The 13,657-nt window shown below is 38.0% G+C and overlaps 1 protein-coding gene across 1 annotated transcript in view; it reads left to right on the top strand.

Moving 5' to 3' along the window:
* The window catches only part of PPID (peptidylprolyl isomerase D), a 14,733-nt gene extending 1,328 nt beyond the window's left edge, over positions 1 to 13,405 (top strand). Inside the window, exons 3-9 of the mRNA XM_009073103.1 lie at positions 4,456 to 4,644; positions 5,407 to 5,529; positions 7,463 to 7,569; positions 10,104 to 10,245; positions 12,520 to 12,606; positions 12,684 to 12,726; positions 13,174 to 13,405. Of these exons, the coding sequence (XP_009071351.1) occupies positions 4,456 to 4,644; positions 5,407 to 5,529; positions 7,463 to 7,569; positions 10,104 to 10,245; positions 12,520 to 12,606; positions 12,684 to 12,726; positions 13,174 to 13,262 (780 nt within the window). The 3' untranslated portion in view covers positions 13,263 to 13,405. The remainder of the gene's footprint in view (positions 1 to 4,455; positions 4,645 to 5,406; positions 5,530 to 7,462; positions 7,570 to 10,103; positions 10,246 to 12,519; positions 12,607 to 12,683; positions 12,727 to 13,173) is intronic.
* The last annotated feature ends 252 nt before the right edge of the window (positions 13,406 to 13,657 follow it).

Raw genomic sequence — 13,657 nt, 5'->3', positions numbered from 1 at the left:
TTTTTTTATGTGCATTTGAGGATGTAATTTTAAGAGATCACAGAACCACAGAATGGTTTGTGTTGGAAGGGACCTTAAAGATCATTTAGTTCTGATCCCCCTGCTGTGGGCAGGGACACGTTCTGCTAAACCAGGTCGCTCAGAGCCCTATCCAACCTTGAACATGATAATCACAGTTTCAATACCAGAAGTTCCTGTCTCTCCCATTACTTATTCCCATTCTGGTGCCTGAGTTCAGTATTTCATTACTTGCAGCCATTAGTGCAGTCCCAGAAGCAGTTTTGTCACCTGAGCTGCAGGAAGAGAGGAGGGAGCTGTGCTGCAAGAGTAGGAAATTGTAACACTGTCCCCAAAATCAACATCTAGTGACAGCAGGAGAGCTGCTGGTGCATGTGCTTTACACACACCAGTACAGTTTTTGTACACCACTTTTCTCAGGATGTGTCCTGTGCCTTTTCTTGTTTCTCTCTGTCTTCAGAATCAAATGCAGTTGATGCCTCCAGAGTCTTTTGACATAAGGATGACTTTTTTATGCTTTTGAAGACAAAATGTTTGCCCTCTGTATATCTAAATCATCCTTTTTAGGCATTTTAGTCCTGCCGAAGACAAAATGTTTGCCCTCTGTATATTTAAATCATTCTTTTTAGGCATTTTAGTCCTGCTTTTCTTTAAATATGTATAGTCCAGAAAGGGAGGAAGGCTGCTTTTCACCATACTGTACAGCAGGTCTGTGTCCCTTAACCCTACAATTTATGCAGCATTTGAAGATCTCCAGATTTAAGGATTGCCTGTACACTGTGACATACTTATTTTGGTAGCAGTCTTAGGTATTCTGGTGAAACGTGGCAGCTGTAATAGTTGTTCTAAGTGTTCATCTGTGTTCTCAACTGTATGTAAAGCGCTGTGTGACTGGAGAAAGTCAGTCCCCTGTGCTTGAACTATCAGTAGTAGTGTCTTGAACCTGGGTAGGAATACTACTTGGAAACAACAAAAATAACATGTTCTGCAAGTATTCCTTACAACAGCCAGGACACCTGCTGCTGTAGGAGTAACAATTCTCAGCACTGGCATTAACTGTTTTCATATCACATTGTATGTGATACTATATGAGTGACTCCTCAGCAACACTGACTAAAAAACTTCCAGATGTCATGGTTAAAACAAAGCTCTGACTGCAATTGTGCTTGCCTCCAAACAGTATTTTAGGAAAAGAAAATACGGCAATCCTCCACTAATCAGATGTCAAAATCCTTTACCAAGTTCATAGAATCACAGAGTCAGGTTGGAAAAGACCTCTGAGATCATTGAGTACAACTCTTGACTGAGCACCATGTCAACTAGACCATGGCACTAAGTGTCCCATCCAGTCATTTCTTGCACACTTCCAAGGATGGTGACACCACCTGAGAATTCAATTCCAGTGTTTAACAGCCCTTTCTGTGAAGAAATTCCTCCTGATGTCCAACCCAAACCTCCCCTGGCACAGCTTGAAACTAACTAGCTGCCTGGCAGAAGAGACTAACCACCACATGGCTACAGCCTCCTTCCAGGTAGTTGGACAGTGATCAGGTCACCCCTGAGCCTCCTTTTCTCCAGACTAAACACCCTCAGCTCCCTCAGCTGCTCCTCATAGGACTTAGAGGACTTAAGTTTGGAGCAATAGCTGGAAATCCTGTGTTCGTCATAGAGATGATTACAGTTGCAAGACATGTTCTCTGAAGTCTGACACTTGGTATGGTGTGGACCATAGCATTGCTGCTAAATGTTACCCTACTGTGTTGGTACTTTTCACAGGCTCTCTAGCTCTTGAGGAAGGAGACTTTGTGTCATTGTTACTTTTTTGGTTGTTCTTTGAGATCTGGAGGTAATTATGAACATGATGCAAATGATACCCATTTCTGCACTTCTCTTGACTGCTCAGCTATAACAAATGTTGTCAAAGAGCCAGAGATAAGTTGAAGAACTCATTTGGATCTTGTACAGTCTGGGAGCTCAGTTCCTGTTGTCTATTTGCCAAATGTCTTAGGATTTTAGTGGGAGTTGAAATGCCTTTACGTAGAAACTCACTGGATCTTGCAGTGAATCTAGCAGTCATGGAAAGTGTTCTCTAACTACTGTCTCAAACAAGAGGTTGTTTTTGTTGACACTTGAGGAGACACTGGAGCTGTTTGTTCTTTTGTTGTTCGCATGGTTTGTTATAAATTGCAGTAAACTGCAAAACTGTCAGCTTACCATCTTGGATTAATTCAAATTGCAGTAAACTGCAAAACTGTCAGTTTACCATCTTGGATAAATTTCACTAGGCTTTTCTTGGTGTCACTTACCCAGCTAATGGCTGTGCAGTACAACTTACACAGTCCCCAAGCACTGTTACCATGGCATAGTTTTGCAATCCTTGAATCTGTCAGAGAATCCGATTTTGTCCAGACCATTTTATACTTGCTTTGTAAGCTTACAAGTGACAAGCAGAAACCATCATGGAAAAGACACTCTATCTGCAGTGTTTTTCAAAACACTGATGGCAAGAAAATGTATGAGTGACAACAGTTCTGTTTATAGAGAACTCTCATCACAGGACTAATACTGAGATTTGGTCCCAGATGAAATGGAGTTGTGTTTAAGTGTGAAGATTGAACACCAGAACTTACTTTTACTTGGCTTTTTGTTCACAAACCGTTGCTGTCTAGCATGTGTTGTAATGTGGGGGAAAGTAAGATTTACAGGTCTTGGGCAGTGAATCACTGACCAGCCTGAAATGGTATTTGCAGAAATCTCCTATGGGGGAACCCTTCTGTTTAACATGTTTGCCAGGAACTACAATGCAGTATGTCAGATACATTCCTGCAGTCTCCATTCCTACCAGATGCCTTCTCTTGCTGTGGAACATGGGCTTCTCTCTGTCATTTGCCATCTCTGACTCCTAGGATGAGTTTCAAGGTTTGAACAGACAAAGCTAGTATCATTGTCTTGGCTAGGTGCAACTCCAGCCCTCAGCTGTACCTTTTCCCAGAGTTCCTAAGCCAAATCCTGGTTGCAAGATTCAGACTCACTGTGCTGTATGACCAGATAGACAGCTCAGGAAAGGAGCTCTTCCTACCACCATGGAAATCCAAACAATGTGTGGGAAAACAGGTACTTTAAGCTGGTAGTAAAAGTAGGAATAAACCAGATGCTTAAATACAGCTGTCTCAGACTTGTCTCAGACTAATCAACCTCCCATCGAGCTCTGCTGCTTCACAGCAATTTCTGTTTCTGTGCTGTCATAATTTTGTCCCCCTTCCCCTCCTCCCCATAGTATCATGCATGCATGTTTCAGACATGTACCAGTGTCTTCGTGTAACATACTGACTTTTATTAAACAGAGTTCCTTGCACTTAATAACCAGATCAACTTGGGGAGAATAGTATCTTAATGGCTGTGTCATACCAGTTAAACTAGAGATTCACAACACATACAAAACCAAATTTTTGCAATACAAATGAAAAGTAAAAAATCTGTGTGATAGAACAAGATAATTCTTATTTCAAAAAAGGAAAAAGTACTTGTGGGAAATAAGATAAACAGTATCTTCTTCTATTGGGCTGTTTAACAGGGTTTTTTTTTTTGTAGCCTGACAGCATGAGCCAAAAATAACTAGACTGTTAAAAATCCCAACAGAGTAAAAACCATGTCTCTAGGAAACTGAAGGAGTCTAAAAAACCCCAAAATGCCAAACTGTAAATAATAAAACCCACAGTCCTCTAAACCCCACTGCTCTACAACATACTTTGTGAGTAGCCCTTACAAAATTACCAATACATTCCCATATTGGCAGTGTAACATGACCCCACTGCTCTACAACATACTTTGTGCGTAGCCCTTACAAAATTACCAATAAATTCCCATATTGGCAGTGTAACATTAAAGCTGGTTTAAGTGGTGTTCAGCTTTGTTTCTTGAGCTCAGTGGTCTTGAACAATCCAGTGAGGAGCTTCACATGCCTCTCAGGTGACTTGTAGAAACTCAGCAGCTGTGCAGGGGATTGAGTGTAGAAGCAGCAGACAGTTGTTAGAACATCAAGTCACACAGGTAGCTGTGCTTGCTAGATTGTTAGGTGGCAAGTAAAGATGCAGAGCTGGGCATTTGCACTCTTCAGTCATGATAGGTAAAATTAGTTGCCAACTGTATGTAACTGTGGTTTACAGAATCACAGAATGGGTCAGGTTGGAAGGGACCAGAGTGGATCATCTGGTCCAACCACCCACCTCAAGCAGGGTCATCTAGAGTGCATGGAGATGGTTCTTGAATATCTCCAAGTTGTATATGAGTAGCCTTACAGAATCTTTGGTGTAGTTTTATATGTTTTATTTATTTATAGGTTTATATATTTATTTGTATGTTTTACTTATGAATATGTATTTATTTGTTTATATGTTTTTTATGTATTGATTGTGATTTTTTTCCTCCCCAATGCAGCATGATAAACCAGGTCTGCTGAGCATGGCAAATGCAGGACCTGGTACTAATGGCTCTCAGTTCTTTATTACGACGGTGCCTACTTCTCACCTGGATGGAAAACATGTGGTGTTTGGCCAAGTGATCAAAGGAATGGGTGTAGTTAAAATACTGGAAAACGTTGAAGTAAAAGGAGAAAGTCCTGCTAAGGTAAACAAAATCCAAAGCACTTAGGAATGATACTTATTATTCCATTATATGATGCATATTCATTTCTTCTAAATGCTTGGTTTAGAGATATGTTTAGAGATATTAAATGTTAGCCAGTTATTTTTACTAACAGTGTTAATTTCCATTTTACTGTCCTTGTTAAGAGGCTTTTGTTAGTATGCTGTAAATTTCCCCTGCACAAATGATTTATTGTTCAACATAGCTGTGAGGGTGGAAGCCTTTGCTAGAAGTGTAGAAAGGGTGGTGAAATTAAAAGGTGGAATTCACAGCCCTACCTAAGTGATAGGTAAATCTTATAAACAGAAGATGTCATATTTCTAAAAAAGCAATCGAGTGTGTAGGTCATGTCAGTTTGTGGGTGTTTGAAAAATTTTATACCTCTACAACTTGAAGAGACTTGGCAGTTTAAAAAAGAGCTGTCTTCTATAGTGTAGTAGAACTTCCGTGTCGTGTGTTTTGCTGCAGCTCAGCTTGCTGACAGCTCCTGTCCCAGCCTCTCCGTGAAGCATGGGTATGGTGTTCTTGGAATGCTGCTCCTCTGAACACACCACTTGGTGTGATAAAAGCCTTATGATGAGGATAGCCTAATGATGTGATGGGTTTCTGAAATAAATGCCCCCAAACAACACATGAAAAAGCCTTTTTACTGAACTTCAAAAATTTCAAAGAATACTTGGAAGTTACGGCTTTTTTTTCGAAACTGTCTCAATAAGCAATACTGCTATTTTTTTTTTTTTTTAGTTGTGTGTCATTGCTGAATGTGGAGAGCTAAAGGAAGGAGACGATTGGGGAATTGTTCCCCAGGATGGATCTGGAGATGCTCATCCAGATTTTCCTGAAGATTCAGATATAGACTTGAAAGATGTAAGTATTTTTCTTCTTAGGTGTTTTGCAGAATGCAAGACTTGTGGGAAATTAGAGTTACACAGTGTCTGTGATGATGCTTACTAAGTTTTTTTTTCTTAATGGATCAAGGTCTTGATTTAATGGTGACTTTGTTTCATCAAGGTCTTGATTTAATGGTGACTTTCTGTTTTAGGAAAGAGAATGCTGTGGGAGGGGATTGCTGTCTCTTTTTATTCAGTTCTAACTGCAGCCAGTGTTTTTCCCCAGTAACCAAAACTTTAGTTACTTAAAATTGTCACATATTTCTTCTGTTCTTGGTTTCTTTTTACTTTTGTTTGTGCTGTAGTGTCAAATTGCAATTACTAGAACTCCATCTTGCAGATGACTAACTTAATGTTGTACCTACACACTTTTTTTGTGCAATTTTTTAAATATCCACCCTTAAGCAGACTTTGCCTCACTTACTAGAAATAATAAAGGATCAACCTTTTAAAAAGATTTTTACTGCATCAGAGCTAGTTGTTCTCAATTCCCAGTAGTTTTTTGCTTTTCAGGTTCTTCAAATTGAAGGAAGAAGCTAGTTGTTCTCAATTCCCAGTAGTTGTTTGCTTTTCAAGTTCTTCAAATTGAAGGAAGGTCTGTTGTTGGGAGTTAGGGAGCAGACTGGTGAAAGCAGCTCTTCTGCAGATTTTTACTTTATGATGAAAGTGAACTAGACAAACTGTGTAAATCAAACAATAATTTGTGAGAGGGGGAAAAAAGGAAGCTACATGTAGCTAGTTGTTCTCAATTCCCAGTAGTTGTTTGCTTTTCAAGTTCTTCAAATTGAAGGAAGGTCTGTTGTTGGGAGTTAGGGAGCAGACTGGTGAAAGCAGCTCTTCTGCAGATTTTTACTTTATGATGAAAGTGAACTAGACAAACTGTGTAAATCAAACAATAATTTGTGAGAGGGGGAAAAAAGGAAGCTACATGTATAGTTTTACCAATAATTTGTGAGAGGGGGAAAAAAGGGAGCTGCATGTGTAGTTTCCAAATACAGAATTAGAAAACAGAGTAGTAAAAACCCATTACACCTAGAAAACAGAAACTCCTTTTATTTGGCTAGTGAGAAGCATTTCAACTGTAAAAATGTTTTTGGATAGCATTTGATGTGGTGAAGAACTGAAGTTGGCAGTGCCTGCCTCCTTTAACTTTAAACTTGTTCAAATAGACCAGTGACAGAAACTGTAGCGATACTGTCTGACACTGTGACAGTCATAATTGCAGTAGGGTAGAAGTGTAAGCTGACAGTATATGGCAATATGTACATTTGACAGAGCTTAAGACAACTGTGGTATAGATAGCAGTAATTTTAAACTGTTTATTGCCACTGGAAAAGTAACTACGCTTGAAACATATACCATTCTGGAAATAGAAACGATGGATTTGATAAAGAAAGCCAGTTGTTCTTTTTCTCCTCCTGTGGATGTTTTAAGTGTTTAGAGAGAAGGAGAATTGTGTTGATATGACTTCCACTTTGAGAATGTACAGAGCTGGCGTGACTTAATACTGTTTTGAGAAGGAGAAGACAACATTTTCCTGGGAATAAGACAGTCTTGGTTGAATACTTTGATTGTTGTATCTTCTTTTGTTTGAATAGTGGTCAACACCTTCACATATAGCTGTGTCTGGGTAGCAGCATTTAGGGCAAAGAGTTGAAGTCCTATGTTGTCTCTGGTATTTTCTCACCTTTTATACTGTAGAAAACCCACTGGGATTTTGTCTTTCAGCCATTTGTGTTGAAGCAGAGAATATTATAGAAGTGGTTTGAAGCGAGTATTTGTCTAAAATTGGAGTATATCTATTCTAAGATTTTAAAATCCTTGAAAGAGGATGGCTGTTAAAGATTAGTTAATTCAAGACTTCTTTCATAAGTACATTCATACTTTATATTTTCCATCTATTTTATTAGGTTGACAAGATTGTGGCCATAGCGGAAGACATAAAGAATATAGGAAATACTTTCTTCAAATCGCAAAATTGGGCAATGGCAGCTAAAAAGTATAGTAAAAGTTTACGGTAAGGCTATCGTTGTTCAATCAGGTAGTTCCTGTAACCCCAATTAGTACTGCTATCAAGCAATGATTTGTGCCTTTTAAAAGTGCCCGTTGCAGTGCTCTTATCTTTTCTTAAAGAAGAGCCTTCTGAATCTGGAAAACATCTGGTTGATTTTTAGCTACTTGTTCAAGTAGGTCTTCTGCTCATTGCTAGGTAAGAGCTATAGGCAGGAACTGTTGGTTAGAACTGACTAAATGCTCCTTTTTTATTACTCTTGCTGTGCTGGTGTATAACTGGGAAGAGAAGCACAATAGTATACAGGGTAGTTAATGGACAGCAAAGGAGTGAGATACTTTTTCTCTCATTTCTAAAAAGACAGTAGATGTAGGGCATTAAGTTCAAAAGAGAAACATGACCCTTATTGATTTTTTTTTCCCCTGAGGCACCATACCATTGTCCTCACTCCATGTATAATTCAGACTTGCCTTCAAAATCATGGTCTTTCTGGTTTGTTTCTATGCTCCTCCTTTCTTCTTTTCATGCTCTTTGCTTTAAATATATGAACATCTCCTAAAACCCATTTATTTAAGTTACACTGATGTTTATCCCTATCTCTTAAGGATCTCTGGTTAACTAGCACTAATAATAATGAAAAAAATAGAGGCGTATTTAATGCTTCATTGAGTTTTTAACTGACTAGATTCCAAATAAATGTTGTATTTCTAAAGCATAAAATGAATCCTTTAATTACAGATCTTAACCCAAGCTGCAGTGTCTCCCCATGCCCTCAGAAAGCCCATCACAGACCAACAGAAACCCCAAAGTAAATAGGGTTTCTATTCTAAACTTTTGGAAATCACACATAAAATAGGCTGGAATGGATCTTTAAGGATCTTTGTCCATTTTCTCCTCCCATTCTTAGGTAAACACCAGGTATAATTATGCCATCCCTTTCAATTAGTTGTCTTGCTCACTTTTCAGCATACCCAGTGAAGACTCTTCCAGTTTGAGCTTCTTTGGTGTCTGTTTGACCTTGTAGATGGAAAACATAGTAACTTTCCTAGACTAAACAAATCTGATCATTCCAGCTCTTTATAGGCAACACTTTTCTGGACACTTCGTGTTACTGTATCTTAAAATCAAATAGTTTATTTGGATGGTGTACTTTAGCTGGCACTTGGCCAGAACTGATAGGAACAGAATAGCTCTTCCTGGGGTATCTCCTGTGGTTTATGTACAATTCACCTAAGACACCATATCTGGCAATGCTGTTTTTTCTTTTTACCAGCAGTAAGCATTATAACCTTCTGTTTTTCTTGGTTTATTGCTTCTAAGCGTTTTTAAAAAAATTTGTATGTTAGAATTGACACCATTTTTTGTAAAAAAATATTATTTCCTGTTGTCTCCCTAGATACTCATCCTACTGATTTCTTTGACTTCGAGGCTCTAATTTTGTTTCCAGAATGGTTGCAGTCTTTCATGTTTTGGTGTGATTTATAAATATTATACATGTGTTCTGTTTGGTTTGAACATAATACTGATTTGTATTATAACTCTCCTTACTTTTTTACTTTTTTCTCTCTCTTCTGGTTCTTATATTTTCCATGATACCCAGTCAGGGGAAAAATCACAGGGACTGTCTTACTTTTTAAGTACTGCTTATTTCTGTGATCAAGTTGTACACAAACCATGCAAGACTCCAAACATAGGGCATGCAAAAATTGGACTTAGGCACTGATCTGCAAAGACTGCATTAGTCCTGGTGTGCTTAGAATGTGAATGTATGCAAGCACCTGATTTTTATTTTTTAATAAAATTCACAGAAGTTCTATTGATAGGCCATTAAAGAGCTAGAACCTTTGTATCCACCACAGACCTTTGCCACTTGAACTAAAAAACTGGCAGCATTAGCACACTGTAAATTAAGAAGAATGAGGTACAGTTTGCTTATCAGTTTGCTTTTGAGACAAGAGATGCAGTAACTGATGTGGCTTAGCCCTGAACCAGGGTCAGTTTTGAAGTTCAGGAAAAGTTATGAAGGGTGACACTGGAAAAAAGGTGGTGTTACCAGTGCTCATAAACCACACCCCTTTATGAAGTCATTAGGTTCAGATTTAAGCCATAAATGCCTAATCAAATTGAAGTATTACTGAGGGAACTGAAGAAGAGATGAAGCTTCCTATGGACATGTGGTGGTGTTGATTTCTTAGTACTGATGAGCAACATGTTTTTTGAGAATAAACAGTCACTGAGATAAATTCTAATGGTTTTCTGCTGTCTAGAATAGTGCATTTGTCTAAGAAAAAGAATGCTGCTAGTACAGTGGAGGACTGGGAGTTACAGGGAAACATTCACCAGTGAGTTAATCTATTTTGTCAGGGTGGGTTGTGTATATTGATTTTAATAAATATTTGTAGTAGTGGAATTGAAGCTGCTTTAGAAATAGTAGTTTGGATAGGTCAGTTCACACATATCTGTGGAAAGATAGCTAAGGGCAGGACAAAAAGGAAGTTGCAGCTCTAACACATGTTCTGTGTGAATCTGTTTGCCTGCAGGTATGTCGAAGCTTCTGAAGCAGTGGCAGAGGAGTCAGACAAGCCGAAGTTAAAGACTGTTGCTTTGAGCTGCATTTTAAACATTGGCGCTTGTAAACTAAAACTGTCTGACTGGCAGGGAGCTATTGAGAACTGTTCAGAGGTAAATTCAGCATTTAGTATTTTGGTTAACAATCAGCCTATACAGAAAAGGGAGACTGAAACTACAAACTTTTTTGAAAGAGTCTTCTGACAAACTTGTGATTGGAAAGTAAACTATGTAGAAGCTCATTGTGAAGTTATTAGTAGCTTTCCAGTATGTGGCATTTTTAAAAGATCTTGAAATGAAAATGAAACATTCTAAACAAATGAAGAGGGGTGTTGCTTACTGCCAGGAAGAATGCAGGTCATTGTTAGTTTGGCTTGCAGAGCCAGTTTTTATATTACAGAGAGTTAAACTGTCTTCAGTGAAAGAGGAATACTTTTCTATGGAAGATAAGTATGAAGAAAATATATTACTTGCTTTTAGATTCGATGGTCTTGTATTTTATTAATTGAAGTGAAGTGTCTAACTAAAAAAATAACCTTTCAGGTAGGCTTAGTGGTGAAATGAATAGGAAGAAAGAAAGAAGGTAATGATAAGTGTGGAAAAAAAAGAAAACCAGTAGAATTAAAGAAAAAAAGGAAAAGGAACTGTGACATACTGACAATTTAGTAAATCTGAGTAAAATTTAAATAGCAAAACTGAAATTTTGAAGGAAACAGGTAAAGAATGCTCTTATCTGTTAGCAGAGGATGCTGAGCAACATCTCCTAGGGCTTTATGCTGAAAGCAGGAGTCTCAGCTAGTCTGTGCTTGAGAGATCATTAGGGGGCTGACCTCCTTTCTAGCCTGCTGATGGTGTTACCACATGGAAAACTTTCATAAACCTATATACTGAATGAACAAATGGGGAATGAGGAAAGAAAAAATAAAACTGTGTAGTGTGATGTCTGTCATCTAGAAAATGGTAAAAATGGAAACATTTAAGTACTACAGATAGAAATTATTAATCATAACACTGGCCATTGTGGGAGGAAAACCATACTTCCTTTTTTTAAGATTACAGAATTGTTTAAGGCAACTCTGTAGCTGTAATAAACTTCTGTAAGGTACTTAGCTTATGCCTCCTAACAATTGTAGCTGTAATAAACTTCTGTAAGGTATTTAGCTTATGTCTCCTAACAAGTGTTAAACAGTGTTTCAGTGCTTTAATCAGAGCACATTCCCTAAAATGATCTAGTAGAGTTCTAGGTAATTGTTAATGAGAAACAATACACTTTCACTTTTATGATTTAAGGCCAAAAGCAATTTAAATTAATAACCTGCAATACATGCATCAGTTGGGGTAAATAAGGAATTGCAAACAGCTGAACTTGTTCAAACCAACCTTACTTTGAAATAGCTGTAAGCACAATGGTTTTGCTAAAACCAAGGAATGCTACTAATGTGTGTACAGTACAGACACCTGATCTTGATGCAGAAGAGGCTCAAGGCTCAGGCAGACCAGGAGAAGCACCCAGAGTTAATACTTCCTTTGTGTTAACAGCCAGTACTGAAGGGATTAAAAAAACATGGATGCATTGTCTAATGTTTGTAATTCTTAATTAAATGATTTAACATTAGTAAATTAAATCAATAAAGTCACACATTCCTGTGAAGACTGAGAAACTGTATTCTTTAAAATGGTAAAGACACACTATAGAACTATCTGCAATAAGAATGTGATCTTCGTAGGCAAGGTAGCAAAGGAGCTAGCTGGCCTAATTCACTGAGGTACTTTGAAAAATAATCTAAGCAGTGAAATAGTGGAACAATGTCTTTGCCCAGCCACTCTATTTCCTATTAGGATATTGTCGTATTAGAGCTGGCATTTACATGTTACTGAAACCATTCAGCTAAAAAAGGCATAATGGCTGGAACTTGGCAAGGTTCCTGAAGCATGATGAGATGGATTGCTTGCACGTATCTTTCTAGCCTACAGTGAAAAAAAGCTTTACAGGAAATCTGTGTGTTTTATTTATGATGCCATTTGAGGTTTTTTTGCTGTGAAGGAAGGAGCTGCAATATAGTTGTACTGTGAGACTCAAGGTTAGGATAATTTGAACTGCAGCAACTCCTTTGCCTTGACAGCTAGCTATATATACACACACAGCTGTTGTGGTTTAGCCTCGTGTATGCTCATCCTTCACAAAAGACCAGTTTTGGTGCAGTGGTATTGAAACTGATTAGCTAGCTGTTCAATGTGCTGCATTATAGCATTCCTTTTTGCACAGTGACTGTTTTGACAGCTTACCCCCAAACCAACTGGGGAGATTGTCTGCTGGTGTGAATTTGTGGAGATGGGAGGCTGTGAAGTATATGAAATGTTAACGTGACAATTTTATTAAATTTACAGGCTCTTAAAATAGATCCAGCAAATACTAAAGCTCTCTACAGACGGGCTCAAGGATGGCAGGGAATAAAAGATCTCGACGAGGCATTGGTAACGATCACTTTTTTTTTCTCCTTAAATCTAAAAATTTCATCAGAACACTAATTGGTTTTTCTCTCTTATTTAAGGCTGATCTTAAAAAGGCTCATGAAATAGCCCCTGAAGACAAAGGTAAAAATAAAGCTGTTTCTTTATAAATTCTGTTAAGAATTTAACAAAGTATCCAGGCCAGGGTGGTATTACTGTGAATTCATACCAGTGGGATGCCTAAAATGCTAATTTTCTTAGACACTGATGTATTGAGGACAGGGCCCACTGAGGTGGAAAACCTGGTTTTATACAGCAGTGATGCTTCTGTTGCATAGGAAAACCTGCTTATGTAGGTCAACAACATTCCTCTTGAACCATCTCCCTGTCTCACAGGGCTCTTATTAGCTTAATTTCCTGGTCTAATTGGGTGAGATTTTTAGCTCTAAATTCTGTGTTGGCACCAATATTACCTTTGGGGTGTGCTCCTCTACGTGATTACTTTACCAGGTGAGACAAAGTAAGGGACAAGGTTTTTTGCTGCTAGTACCTGGTTACTGTAACTCTATTGTGATTTTTCTTTTCAAACAGCTATCCAGACAGAAACACTCAAAATCAAGCAGAAGATAAAAGCCCAAAAGGAGAAAGAGAAGGCAGCTTATGCTAAAATGTTTGCTTGATTTTTTTTTCCTAAACATTTAAAACTATGCACTAACTCATGCAAAAGGATAAATGGAGCTGCTTCTTTCATTTGCCCTCTGCAGCAGTTTTCAGTGTTTACAACACAAAAGTCTAATAATAAAGACAAACTGTTCAATGGTGATGTGGTTTTCTTTTTTATTATGCTGTAGTAACTTGTGTTTTATAACTTTGGTATGTTTCTATTGTGTAAAGCAGTAAGGGTTGTGTTTTCACAGCTTAATTGTGTTTCCTAAGCAGCTTTGTTTCACACCAAGACAATTATGGCAGTTAATTCGTAGAGTTTTTATTAAAGCAGGCCTGATTTCTTGTAAGGAGTAAAAATGGTAGTAGACATACAACAAAGATGCAAGTATTGCTTGTTGTTTTTCTTAAA

Source organism: Acanthisitta chloris, unplaced genomic scaffold, assembly GCF_000695815.1.
Source record: "Acanthisitta chloris isolate BGI_N310 unplaced genomic scaffold, ASM69581v1 scaffold13614, whole genome shotgun sequence".
In the NCBI taxonomy this organism is placed as follows: domain Eukaryota; kingdom Metazoa; phylum Chordata; class Aves; order Passeriformes; family Acanthisittidae; genus Acanthisitta; species Acanthisitta chloris.
Note: the sequence above shows the minus strand (reverse complement) of the source record. Positions and strands in the feature narration are given on the sequence as shown.